The following is a 14,238-nucleotide window of genomic DNA, read 5'->3' on the forward strand; positions in this document are numbered from 1 at the left end:
GGCTCCCTGTCTTCTACACACAGACCCTTCCTTCCTTCCTTCCTTCCTTCCTTCCTTCCTTCCTTCCTTCCTTCCTTCCTTCCTTCCTTCCTTCCTTCCTTTTTTGACGAGATGAAACTTTCTTGTATATATTCTTATCGTATCAAATACTGAACTAGAACATAACTGCATTCTACTCATCACGACACCAAATGTCAAATATTCAGCTCCCAGCAGGAAAGTGAGCAGCGGCATCCATGGGAAAGGTCTCCGCGTGTCCAACGCTGCGTTCGCACCCGGTGCCCAGTCAAATGGAGCATCGTGCACGGCTGTCGCATGATCCAATAACTTATGGAAGCGGACGTAATGGAATGGAATGAAGTGAAAGGGGAAAAAAGAGAACCACTGTTGATTCTCATAGGCGGAAGATAACAGTACAGTCGAAACACTCGGAGCGACAAACCCTATCATGATCCCAAACAGGAGTTGTAATTTGCTTCTTGCGCCGTTGAGGTGGAGCTATTTCAACACGCTGGGGATTTATTTGGCTCCCGTCTCTTCAGTACAGAGATGCTTTGTAGGTAACGTTCATAGAGATACACAAAACTGCCCTGCCCCACACAACTCCGCTAATGGACAACATATCTCCACTACAGGACTGCGGCGGGAAACCACAATGGTGAATTTCCAATAGCTACTTGAAAACATCACCCGTATTTCAGACCTACTGCCTGGCTAACTTCTCCATCTACTACTAACCGAGCATTTCTGAACGGGCGCTTGTGGAGAGGAGCAGCGATTACTGGGCTCACGCTGCAGACGCCAGCAGAATAGACGTGATGGACACTTGTCTTGTTTATGTGAAACCCTCCACTCAACCGTCAAGTTGAAAGGTAAAACCGCAGTCGCTCTAATGCCTCTAAACGTGGAACTTGGGGAAAATGAAGACTCTCCTCCCCCCTGTCCCTGATCTACAGGGTGGCTTTGTAATTAAATGAAGGTTCACACAGAGGAACAGTGAGGACAGCGGCACTGAGCTTCTGAACGAAAGGAGGCTCCTGCAGACATCCGGAAGCTGGAGAATGTGAAAACTTACTTTTTCTCTCTTCCATTTTTCATCGAAACAAAGAGAGGGACAGAAATGGTCCTAGACTTGGGAGCAATGATCTAGAAAGAGAGGGCCTGGCATCGGATAAGAAAATTAGTAGCGGGCTGAGCAGCATTCCTGATGACCTCATTCTGAAAAGGCTAGGCCAGTGGTCGGCAAACTCATCAGTCAACAGAGCCAAATATCAACAGTACGATTGACATTTCCTTTGAGAGCCACATTTTATAAAGTTAAACTTCTTCTAACGCCACTTCTTCAAAATAGACTTGCCCATGCCATGGTATTTTGTGGAAGAGCCACACGCAAGGGGCCAAAGAGCCGCATGTGGCTTGCGAGCCAAGGTTTGCCGACCACTGGGCTAGGCAATGGACAGGCCCCGACCCTACAATGGGGCTCAGCGTGTGATCAGCTAAGAGAAGGAACAGCTGTCGCCTCCGTGTAGATCTGTCACTTACAGACTGATATTCGCAGTGTGTGAACGGAGGAAGAGACAGACAAACCAAAAGACATCAGGATGGGCCTCTTCCATTTGTGGGCCACTAACTGTCCCCAGTCCAGCCCCCTGAGAGGATGACGACAAAGCTCACGAGACGAAGGCTAAATTGAACCAACTGTTCTCTCTGGCCCCTCAGTACACAATCAGTGGACAGAGAAAAACGTTAGAAAACTAGACCTCCCTGGGATATGTCGGCAAAAGGTGGGACCCTCTGACCCGTGAACAACCTTAGCGGCCATGCGTCGGCTGTGTGGCTTCCAGACTACGGTTACACATCTGTAAAAGTCAGCCAGATATGAACAATCTTTAGGGAATCTTAAAAAAAAAAAAAAAAAAAGGAATAGAGCAGGAAGACAAGCCACTTCTGTCCGTTATTATCAATTCAGCCCATTTGTTTTATCAGAGAGAGCGGGAGCATCTCAACCTCTCTAAGCCCGAACGCTGAGCTTCCGTGGCCGGACCTGGAAACACTGCACTTCCCGGAGATGCTGGCTGGTGACGGTGGCCAGGGGAGAGGACGGGAGCAGACATGGCCTCGCCAATGTCCATCCCTCACAGAGGAGACAGCACATTTATTACAAAGCGATCTCCACTCATTTCCGTCTGCTCTTCTCTGAGCAGACACTTTGACCATGGACATGTCTGAAGGCAGTTATTCTGGATACTGTCAGGGAAAATTTAAAAGTATGCTACAGAACAATATTTAAAAGGAAGCTACTCACCGATGCCAATGAAAGCGGCTTTGTACCCCTCTGCTTTCAGAGTTCGGAGAGTCATGTCACTCACGGAAAGGCTTCTGCCACAAATTATCTGTAAGAAACAAGATGCGAATAATGACACTTCGAATTTTTATTGGGATACTTTTTTTAAAATGTGTTTTCATTGATTTCAGAGAGGAAGGGAGAGGGAGAGAGACAGAAACATCAATGGTGAGAGAGAATCATGGATCAGCTGCCTCCCACATGCCCCACACTGGGGATCGAGCCTGCAACCTGGGCATGTGCCCTGACCAGGAATCGAACCAGTGACCTCCTGGTTCATAGGTCAACTCTCAACCACTGAACGATGGGCTGATTACTAAAATCTTGACCTTCAATATCAAAAAGAACAGGAACTGGATATATATATATGTGTGTGTGTGTGTGTGTGTGTGTGTGTGTGTGTATACATATATACATATTCAAACGTGTGGAAATATGTTTGTTAGAAGTGGAACACTAACACGTTTTACTTAAGGGCTAAATGCATCTCTTTTGCCTTCTAATAAAAGTAACAAAGATAAAAGCTAGTGTATTTAAAGCCAAGTGGGTGAACTTTCATAGCTTAATTAATATGCTCAAAGCACTATGTGGGGGCACTTTCAATGAGAAAATGACACATGAGACAGTTTCTGCCTAGTGTGTAGTAAGATCTGTGCAGAAGATGTACATGAACAAATATAACATGAGACAGTGGGACCAGGTGTGCGGGAGCTCAGAGGATGCATATATGCATAACCCATGGGCGCATGCAGCAGTGCGTCGAAATGGAACTCTAAAGGGCAGACACTGCCCCGGCTGGTGTGGCTCAGTGGCTAGAACGTCAGCCTGCAGACCAAAAGGTCCCGGGTTCAATTCCAATCAAGGGCACATACCTTGGTTGCAGTCTCCTCCCCGGCCTGGCCCATGGTTGGGGCATGTGCAGGAGGCAACCAATCAATGTGTTTCTTTCACATGGATGTTTCTATCTTTCCCTCTCTTCCACTCTCCCTAAAAATCAATGGAAAAATATCCTCGGGTGAGGATTAACAATAAAATAAAATAAAATAAAATAAAATAAAATAAAATAAAATAAAAAAAATAAAATAAAATAAATAAAATAAAATAAAATGGCAGACATAAAAAACATTGCTGGGCTGCTACTCTGAAATCCTAGCGTTATTGGTTAAACAGATACAATGTTAGGAAAATCCCCCGTTGGGCATGTTGATCATGGTTTTGTTCCTTGATTCCCTGCACTCTTATATTTGTAATGTTTTGCCATCTTGATATTCATAGATGTGGATTATAGACTATATTATAGTTTCCTCGAATGGCTTTAGTGACACATGACTGGGCACTCAAACATCTTAGCCAAATTCAGAATAAAATTCCTTCCACTTCGTTTTCGGCGTAAGTTATGGCTAATCCAATACGCGGGCTGCATATAATAAGGCCTGACGCAAAGCTCCATCTACTCTCCACTTGGGACTTGAGGACAACTTCCTTTCCCCACCCACAAAAGGCATTCACACCGAGAAGCATGTTGCAGGGGTGGGCGAGGTTAGCCTGCGAGCGCAGGTGCATATGTGCATAGCCCCTGGACACGGACACTAGTGTGGTGAAGGCCGGGGAGAGGGAGGTGGGGGTGGAGGGGGTCAATGGGGAAGAAAGGGGGACATCTGTAATACTTTCAACAATGAAGATAAATTCTTTTAAAAATAGTAATATTTATCATGTAGGATTAAGATTTATAACTGCTTTTGGAGGGGAACTCTGTAAATAAACTGTGATGCCACTATAAAAATACACAGGAGACAAGTGTACATGTTCTCCACACATCTCTGATAGGAGCTCTGGCTAAAGAGATAAAATATTTCCAGAATCTCTGAGACAGATCAGCCGGAAGAGTTTTTAAAATATTTGGCTGTTTTTAGAAACACCAATTATTTTGTCAACTATTACTGTACGTTTCTCTCCTTCCCGTGCAGATATTGATAAGATTTTATGAGTTCCCAATAGCATCCTATTGTAATGGAAATGCTTGCTTCCGGCAACGGTAATGGAAAACAAGACAATGAAGAGAGCTCATCCAGAAAGAGACCTGGGAGGTATTTTTACTCAAATCAGGAAGCAGAGGAAGTGCCTCGCAATTACAAATTAAGTTAAATCAAAACTTAATTCTCTCACCCTATTCTGAGAAATGGCAACTATACATGTTTAAAGCATATTTCAAAAAAAGCAAGAGCTTTATGCAGATTTACATGTTTAGCTTTAAAATTGAAAGCCATTAGAAATATCATAAACACTGAGAGACAAAAATGTCCCCATCCCACCCATTCGCTATTGCAAGACAAACGACGAGAGCATGGAGTCTGAAAGACGAGTATCAGCGCCTGGCGCACACATCACAGGAGCCTTCATTCGTCACCGGAAGATGAAATGATCTGCAGTGTCTCACCTTAGATCTGTTATGATAACACCGAGATGTTATCAAAATATAACAGCTAAGAGGCTAATTCTTCTCAAGAAAAAAAGTAGTTTCTTTTATTAGAAATGGTCTTTTGATGGGAAATCACTTGAGAGTGTACTTGATAAATTAGAAATTGCCTATCTTGCTGATCATGTAAAGTAAAAAAATAAAAATTTGAATGTTATAAGAATGCAGAAGCAAAGAAAAATATTACCCTAAACAACTCTGTGTTAAAGGGAAAAACAAAACTACAATTACTTAAGGAAAATAATCATAACAGTAATAGGAACACATGGATGCCCACAAGGATCTCTTCAAAAAGAAATGAATAATTTGAAATGGTTTTATTATTCAACCTAGAGAAATTAAAAAGTACATAACTCAAGGCTAAAAAAAAGGAGTTCCTAAAGCTCTATTTTAAGCCCACAATGTGTTAACTTTTTGACCACCTTTAAAGGAACGCCACAATGTTTATTCCACAAAACAATGAGAAAGACAGACTGTTCCCCACGGATCTCCTGCTCATGCGGAGAAAGCATGATCACATGGGCACGCTGGCATGATGCAGAGAATAAATAAAATGAGCCTCTAAGAAATTATGTTCCATATTGTGAAATACGAATGGTTGAGTGCATGGAAGTTGCATGAAAACAGAAAAACAAAACAAAAGCGTGATTAAAGAAACCAAGCCCTTCCCTTCTCCACACTGAACCCCTGAAGCAATTGAGGAATCTGTGTCTCACAGACAATTAATCACGTGCGGGCGTGCCAGATGAGCGCTATCGATCGCCCTTTTCCAGGCTGGTGGCCTTCAGACAGGCAGACAGACAAATGCCCTAAGCAAGGAGAGATCTGCTGCTGCTGCCGGAGCCGCTGTTAATTGTTCTTCCCTACCACGTGGGCCGTTGTGCTGCTCAGAGCGGCTGCGGAGCCCACGCCTTTCTCTGAACAACAGCCATGTGTGGTCTTTCACTTACCTTCACCCCAAGGTCCTTCATCAGCTCAACCTCAAAGTTTACTACGTCATAGGGCAGCCGGAACTGAGGGATTTCAGAAGTGCTGGAAGAGAAGAGAAAGAAGACAAAGAAGCACCTGTTGAAAAACCATCAATCTTAAAAATGCAACATGTCTTTCTGACCAATATTAAAGGACTAACTCTCTCTTCGAAGGGTGTTTGCATTTCACAGAACATGAGACCAGTGGGGGCATCCACATTTTACATACAGGATAAAATATTATAGGGACTACAGTCTACATTTTTACATACAGGATAAAATATTAAATTATAGGGACTACAGTCGATAGAGTAGAAAGTGATGTGAAAAATAAATAAGTGTAAACTACGGAAAACGAGTAATAAGTAGACAACTGGTAAAAAGCATTTCTAAAAGTATTAAGTTTATGGTCTATTAATCTATATATATAAAAGCCCAATATGCAAATTGTCCCTGCAGGAGTTCAACTGGGAGACCCATCACTTGCTATGACGTGCGCTGACCACCACAGGGCAGTGCGGAACAAAGGAAGGCCCCGGCCGGCAGCCAGAAGGCCCTGATTGGCCCAGATTGCCAGCCAGGCCTACAGACCCTACCCGTGCACGAATTTCATGCACCGGGCCTCTAGTAATTATATAAGAAATTCCTAACAAAAGGCAATGTTAAATACCAAAAGTTAGTTGAAAGAATAGGTCATGTTTCATATACATACATATACGTACATTCATATATATTCTATCAAGATTCCTCTAGCTCAGCTGTTTTCAACACATGTGCTGCAAGCATGTTTAAAACATGTGATGCCTATTTAATTGGGGCGCTGGCCTCTTTTCCCATAAATTGGCAAATAAAAAAATGACCAACAGCCAATACAATAGCTATGTGGTATGAATGAATCAAAATTTTACCTTTTTTGGGGGATCAGATCAGCAAAAAAATATATTTTTTGGTGTGCCGCAGAATTTTAGAAATTAGTTTGTGTGTGCCCTGAGCTGAAAGAGGTTGAAAATCGCTGTTTGAGCTTGTTCAGGGTGGAATCTGTGACTCTGTATTACTGTGCCATTCAGGACATGGCAGGATTAGTTCCATGTGGCCTAGAGAACATTTTTGTAGTAAACCCATCTTCTTCTCTGAAAGAAATAAGCATCCCTGAAGGACACAGTTATAAATAAGTAATGTCAATACTGGCTTTCTGTCTGCCCTTAAAAACCCCACAACAACAACAAGAAAAATTATTTATAAAATATAATCATTCTATACTATAATAATTTAGGGAAATATAAAAGCTAAGCAAAATTAACTTTTCAGTGTTATACAATAATGAACAGGCTATATGTGTCCATGAATATTTATTTATTCATTTATCTTGTCATTTAACAAGCATGTGCAGAGTGCCAGGCGCAGTGTTAGCGACTGGGATTTGATGGTGAATTTTACCAATAAGCTCTCATGCTGGTGGGGAAAGTTCCAGAAACAGATAACTACGAAGGGATGTAGTGCATGTAATGAGAGCTCCGTCCAGGCCAGACAGAGATTAAAGTGTAAGGTGAATAAGTAAGAGCTGCTGATGAAACCCCTGGGTGGCCCAAAGCCGTCTTCTAAGGCGCACACGCAGCCTTTTCCTTAGGCTTACAAACTTGATTATTCAATCAATTTCTCTACATCAAACAATCAGCAAGGCAAGGCACCATGCTCTGAGCGACAGACAATGCACGGAATTAACAGTGTGAAATCAAGGCCTTCACTACCAGAGCTGTCTGACCAGTTAGGATGCAAGACTCCAGTGAGAAGGACTTCGGGTCTCAGTCTGGGATAAGAATCTCAAGCTAACCTGTGAACTCGGACCATCCCGGGCCCTCCCACGCCCTCACAACGCTCTGAATATCTCTCAAAATATTCCACTCCCAGATCCCTCGTTGACAAAAGGGTTATCTTCAGCTGAAGGCCGGTGAGAAGCAGAGACAATCTGGAAAGCTCCCGCCCCCGCTTCTCTGTCTAAAAGCAGGACATACATTCGCACAGGCCCGTCTCCCATTCCGAGCCAGGAAGGGCCAACTCTGCATCACCGAGACAAGTCTGGGCACGGATCTGCACCGAGGGGCACCTAGAGGGATCTACACCACAGACCTCAATGACCGTGTTCTCCCAGGAGCTTCCCTCTTTCGGCCACTTTCCCACAGGATGCGGCCCCCAAACCCCCTTTCATCGGGTCTTGTCACTTCTCCACTAATTCACTGTTCTTTGTAAACAAGCTACACAAGCCTCAAGTCTGACACCCCTCCCCCACCTGAGGGACTCATCACTGAGTTCTCCCACCTGCATGCCCGGTACAGGTGTCCATAAACAGTTACTTCACAGGCCCAGCCACGGAAGCTAAGAGGCTAGAGCAGTGGTCGGCAAACTCATTAGTCAACAGAGCCAAATATCAACAGGACAACGATTGAAATTTGAGAGCCAAATTTTTTAAACTTAAACTTCTTCTAACGCCACTTCTTCAAAATAGACTCGCCCAGGCCGTGGTATTTTGTGGAAGAGCCACACTCAAGGGGCCAAAGAGCCGCAGTGGCTCGCGAGCCGCAGTTTGCCAACCACTGGGCTAAAGGATACTTCTTCCTCCCTGTGTCTTCAAGGGCTAAGCAAAAGGGTTCTCAAGCACTGTGGACTGCATGTGGGCACCAACAGACAGCCTGTCTTATTTTGTTGTTATTGTTGTTGTTAATCCTCACCCAAGGATATTTTTCCATTGATTTTTAGAGAGAGTGGAAGGGAGGAGAAGAGACAGAGAGAGAGAAACATCAATGTGAGAGAGACACATTGATTGGTTGCCTCCCACGTGTGCCCTGACCCAAGGCCAGGGGTCAAGCCTGCAACCAAGATACGTGCCCTTGACTGGAATTGAACCCAGGACCCCTCAACCTGATAGATGATTTTCATCACAATATTTTAGTTTGTTTTAAAATTATTTATTTGTGTCTAGAGCTTTAAAATATAAAAATACATTTTGGAGATCTGAGGCAATAACGTTGAAATTGGTCAAAATTGCATGATGGTTAGGATTATTTGCTATTGGGTATTTTTCTACTCTCGTGGGCACCCTGCAGTTCAGAATGATGGACTGTCATCGATTTGAGTCTGAGCAACTTAAAAATATGTGCACTTTTCTAAGTCTGTTTTGTGAACAGTAGTCGTATAAAGTGATGACACTGGATCATTGCGGGGCCTGAGATGATGCTCTATCCACTGAGCCAAACCGGCAAGGGCCAGATGCCCTGTCTTGAAAGGCATGGAGCCATATGGAAATGAACGGAAATTACGGTCTGATGAAGATCCTCCGATTCAGGACAGCTTAGGAAAAACAAGGGGCTGTGAATAAGGAATTCCAGCCAAATCAAGCAGCCACAGCCAGGTAAGGCTCCACGCATAGGCGGATACACTGTGAGGCTGACGCAGCCCCACCAGGGATTTGTATGGGATCTCAGTAGGAGAGAGATCTATAATATATGTATTATATCTATCTATAATATATGAAAGCCTAATATGCAAACTGTCCCCGCAGGAGTTCGACTGGGAGACCAATCACTTGCTATGACATGCACTGACCACCAGAGGGTGGCGCAGAACAAAGGAAGGTCCTGGCCGGCAGCCAGCAGCCAGGGAAGGGAGGCCCCAGCCGGCAGCTGGAAGGCCCCGATTGGCCCTGATCGCCGGCCAGTCCTAGGGACCCTACCCTTGCACAAATTTTGTGCACCGGGCCTCTAGTATGGTATAAAAGGAAAAACGGTTCTGCACGAAGAAATCGCTCTCAAAGAGCAGACAACAAGGAAGGAGGACAGACCCATCTGAGTGGGAGGAAACCTGAGCAAGCAGAAAGTATAATTCTTTCTTTAAAAAATAATTTGATTTCAGAGCGGAAGAGAGAGGGACAGAGATAGAAATACCAATGATGAGAGAGAATCATGGATCAGCTGCCTCCTTCATGCCCCACACTGTGAATCGAGCCCGCAACCTGGGCATGTGCCCTGAATGGAAATCAAACCGAGACCTCCTGGTTCATAGGTTGACTCTCAACCACTGAGCCACACCAGCCGGGCACAAAGTATAATTCTGAGAACTGAAGGAGGCATGCAAGCAAGTTAGATGCTGGCCCCTCACACGGCCCACAGCTCTGCAGCCAACACTGAGCACAGGGCTCAGCACATTCGTGAAACGAACCAATGTGTGGGGATCGCCCCTGCAAGCGTCTCCTCGGACCGTAAGTGGAAGGGGAGATTCTAAAAGGAGGGGCTGGATTTGGTCCTGATCACACGGCCTTCCCTTTTATAAGTAACAGACAAAGTCAGGAAGTGCACACGTGCATGGCCCTGAAAGCCTGTTGACACCACCTTTATCTTTGTCATGGTAACAGCAAACCCTTCAACCCTTTTAAACTCACATGCTGGGGCGGGGGAGGGAGGTGGGGAGGGGGAAATAGAAGCCGCAGTTGGAGGGAAGCAGCTCTCCTGATTATCTTGCACATTTGCTGCGGCATCACAAATAAGCAGTTGGTTGTGTTCAATCTAGTGGGGACTGGGTCTCCTTCACCAGCTCGAGTGATTTCCTGCAAAGTAGTTGGGATCTCAATTTACTGGGGAGAAAAGAATCTATTTGGATGAAAAGGAAAAGGAAAGATAAAACCTGGCATCCCCTCTTTAAGCAATTGATTTCAAATACGAAGCTAATCGAATCTTTTTTAGCCACTTTGAAGGGACAAGAGGATGAAAGACATCTGTAAGTGAGAAGATAAATGAAGGGGAACGTGTTGTGGCTGTCATTCGGCTGAATTCCAGCGTCGGTGCTTATAATCCTGTAAGAGTGACCGCCTTAGATGGTCCGAGGAGAGCCACCGGGAAGATACGAAGGCAAAGGGAAGGAAATAAATCAAGAAAGAATTTTAAAAATAACATGTTTGGTCATGAATCCAGGAAAATCTGTCCCACTTGACAGTGTCCAGCAAATCTATGAAAACACAAGTTTAGTGTCGATTTCTATGATGTAGACCTGTCTCTCCTGCATTTGAGCTCAGAGAGAAAGATGCTAACAACCATGACAATCTACCAAAATCGTCAACACAGAACAATTCACAAACCGGGCTTGTTCCATTTTAGGCTTCTGCAAATGCAATTAAGGGCAAAAAGATTTTTCCTAGTCTACTAGGGTATACAACAGTTACATTCATATTTTTTAAATTAGCTCATGTATTCATTGATGTGTATAATTGAAAAAAACGTACAATGCTTACATATCTTGCTAATACATTATGTTTCTCCTAATTAATAAAGCTGCAGTAAAATGCCATTATAAAAGATAGTCTAATGCATTCCGGCAAAATAATATATTGGGTATTTTACTTTCTAGGATATAAAGAAGTTTGTAAAATATGTGTAATCCCTTAAAACCCATAGTGGCGAAACGTCTATATAAGAAAATAATTATTTCTTGGCAATCGGTTATTTTTTCTTCAGTTATTCTTCATACCTACCTTTACCGGTCTTCCTATTATGTAATATTTTTGCGTGATGATTCAGTCAAATAGTTTTACATTAATGCACGTTTATCTTTGTTTTAGTATATATTATTATTTGAACAATATTGAAATTTATACATTTAGTGACATACGTTTTTGGTGTCATAAAACATAAAAAAACAGGAGCACACATTTTAGCCATAGCTTGATTAAATTTATTCTTTGTGATTATTAAATATGAAAAATGTGGTTTAAAAAATAGTTCAGTAGCCATCAAAACTTAAATGCTAAGTATAGCAACAGATATGCAAAATGGTTTTATATTACAATCCATGATTTTCTGATGCCAGACGAGATATTTATGGAAAATAACAAATTGAGTAATATTATTAACTTACTGCCCAAATACTTTCTCATTTTTACACCAAATATTTTAAGCAATATTCACTTCCTACTTATAATAAAGTTTTCCTCTTTACGATCATAAATACAATCTCCCTCCACTCCAGAGCTCTGTGCATCTTAAATAACGGAAACTCCATCCAATTTCCAGGCTCGGCTCGAATATCTGAAAGTCACTGATACAAATGAACATTTTCCATTTCCATGTATTACTCTTCATGGAAATAAAAGCCCACATGACTGAATCTTGATAACACAATAATCATACTGGTTACTATCAAACACTACTTTTTATATTTATGGCATTTATGAGATCAACTGCGTAGATGTACAGGAAAATGAGACATGTTTAGTAGGCGCTAGCTTAATCAAGTGCAAAATATAAGAGACTAAACTGAAAATATGTGAGCAGGACAATGTGTCCGTCCCTCAACAAAATAAACCGCCCTGTGGCCTCCGGAGCCGGGCTTTCCCATCTCCAGTGTCTCTAAGTTCCAGACATATCTCCACCAGAGGACACACTCACAGGGATGACGTGAGTTTTCATGTGATTGGCTCCTCTACCCATAAAATATTTTACTGAGATTTCTCTTGAATTCACAGAATGAGACAGAGGAATGTCAAAGTAAATATTGCTTAAAGCCAACTGCAAATTCAAACTGAATAACAAAATCAGAATGTGAGCGTTTGGAAAAAGCACATTTAAAATACCATCTGTGTGCCTGGAGTTTGATTATAATTATGAACCAACCATATTCATTACCTGGTTTACCCCAGGAGAGCGGATACTACAATGCAGGCCTTACCTTAACCCGCCAACGTATTCTTGTTTTTCAAATATCGTGATGTCCGAGTAGCCTAATCGAGCCAAGAAGGAGGCACAACTTATACTTGCAGGGCCGGCACCAAAAAGAGCGATCTTTGCCGAATAGGCTTCGGGCATCTCTTCCGGGGGAGGCAGAGACGGGTCCCTGATTTGGGGTATGTTCATTGCTTTGAACACCTACGGAGAAACCAATTGCCATGGTTACTATTTTTAAACAAACATTTACATCCTCAAGCATTGTTTTAATGTGCCAAATGTATGCGTATTTTTATTTAATACTAGAGGCCTGGTGCACGAATTTGTGCATGGGTGTGGTCCCTAGGCCTAACCAGCAATCAGGGCCTTCTGGCCTGGGGGAGAGACACAGAGAGGGGAGGGACTGCAGGAGTTTAGCCGGCTGGGGGGAGGGATGGGGCACGGGAGGTTGGCTGCTGGTCCCCAAGGAGGGAGCCAGTCCTCGGCCCCCCTGGGAAAGGGGCCATGTCCACCACCACCCACCCCGAGTTCCCTGTCCCAGCCTGGGGCCCAAAGGCCCTGGCAGGGCCGGGAAAGGAGGCGACAGTCGTGGGGCCAGGCCGGGCGTGGAAGGAACAGATGCCGGATGCCAATGCAACGTCAGTGCCACACCACGGCGTGGTTCCCCGCCTCCCTCACCCCCTCCTCCTTCCCTCTCATAGTGACTGGTCGATCGGTCGTTCCAATTGTTGTGGTCATTTGGTTGTAACGGTCGCTTAGGCTTATATATAGATATAGATATATAGATATTTTTATTGATTCCAGAGAGGAAGGGAGAGGGAGAATCATTGATCAGCTGCCTCCTGCATGCCCCACACTGGGGATGGAGCCTCCAACTCAGGCCTGTGCACTGACTGAGAATTAAACTGTGACTCCTGGTTCACAGGTTGATGCTGAAACCCTGAGCCACACAGGCCGGTGCATTTGTGTTTTTAATAGAAATAAGCAGTGCATTTTCTTAGACGTTGTATTGGCCCAACAAGGTGACAAGTTGGGCCAGATGCCCGCTCAGCCCCGGTTGTGATACAGAGCCCAGCAGAGAGAGGCCTGAGTCCTTTGCTCACCACTGAATACTTCTATCCCATTTCTGGCCCAAATGGTTCTATCTCCCTTTTGACTTCAGCTATTAATTTTTATTGTGGACTTATTATATTTCTCTTATCATTACACTTGGGAGCCAAACAAGTGGTTTACAACTTCACTCAGAGCACCATGCCTCTTACATGGGATTCATACTGACACAGTGTCATCACTTTATACGACTACTATTCATAAAACAGACTTAGAAAAGTGCACGTTTTTAAGTTGCTCAGACTCAAATCGATGAGAGTCCATCATTCTAAACTGCAAGGTGCCCACAAGCGTAAAAAAATGCCCAATAGCAAATAATCCCAGCCATCATGCAATGTGGGTCGTTTTCAACATTATTGCCTCAAATCTCCAAAATGTATCCTCATATTTTAAAGCTCCAGGTCCACATATGTAATTTTAAAACAACCTAAAATATTGTGATGAAAATCAGCGAGCACTTCCTTCAGTCCCATGGTTTGATTATCAGCCATTGTGCCAGCACTGAGTATTTTTAATAGATTTCTAAACATTTTTGGAGAAAAACGTCAGCTATTTAGTGAAATCTATCAAGACATCATTCCTTTCTATTAATCATCGCATTAAGATGGAAAGGAGGGACACAAATCACACCCT

General features: G+C 43.5%; 1 protein-coding gene across 1 annotated transcript in view; it reads right to left on the reverse strand.

Moving 5' to 3' along the window:
• Positions 1-14,238, reverse strand: part of DPYD (dihydropyrimidine dehydrogenase) — a 370,484-nt gene that overhangs the window by 222,138 nt on the left and 134,108 nt on the right. The window contains exons 6-8 of the mRNA XM_008147316.3: positions 12,500-12,696; positions 5,771-5,852; positions 2,306-2,393 (exon numbers count right to left, since the gene is read on the reverse strand). Coding sequence (XP_008145538.2) covers positions 2,306-2,393; positions 5,771-5,852; positions 12,500-12,696 — 367 coding nt within the window. The remainder of the gene's footprint in view (positions 1-2,305; positions 2,394-5,770; positions 5,853-12,499; positions 12,697-14,238) is intronic.

This window comes from Eptesicus fuscus, chromosome 22 (genome assembly GCF_027574615.1).
Source record: "Eptesicus fuscus isolate TK198812 chromosome 22, DD_ASM_mEF_20220401, whole genome shotgun sequence".
Classification (NCBI taxonomy): domain Eukaryota; kingdom Metazoa; phylum Chordata; class Mammalia; order Chiroptera; family Vespertilionidae; genus Eptesicus; species Eptesicus fuscus.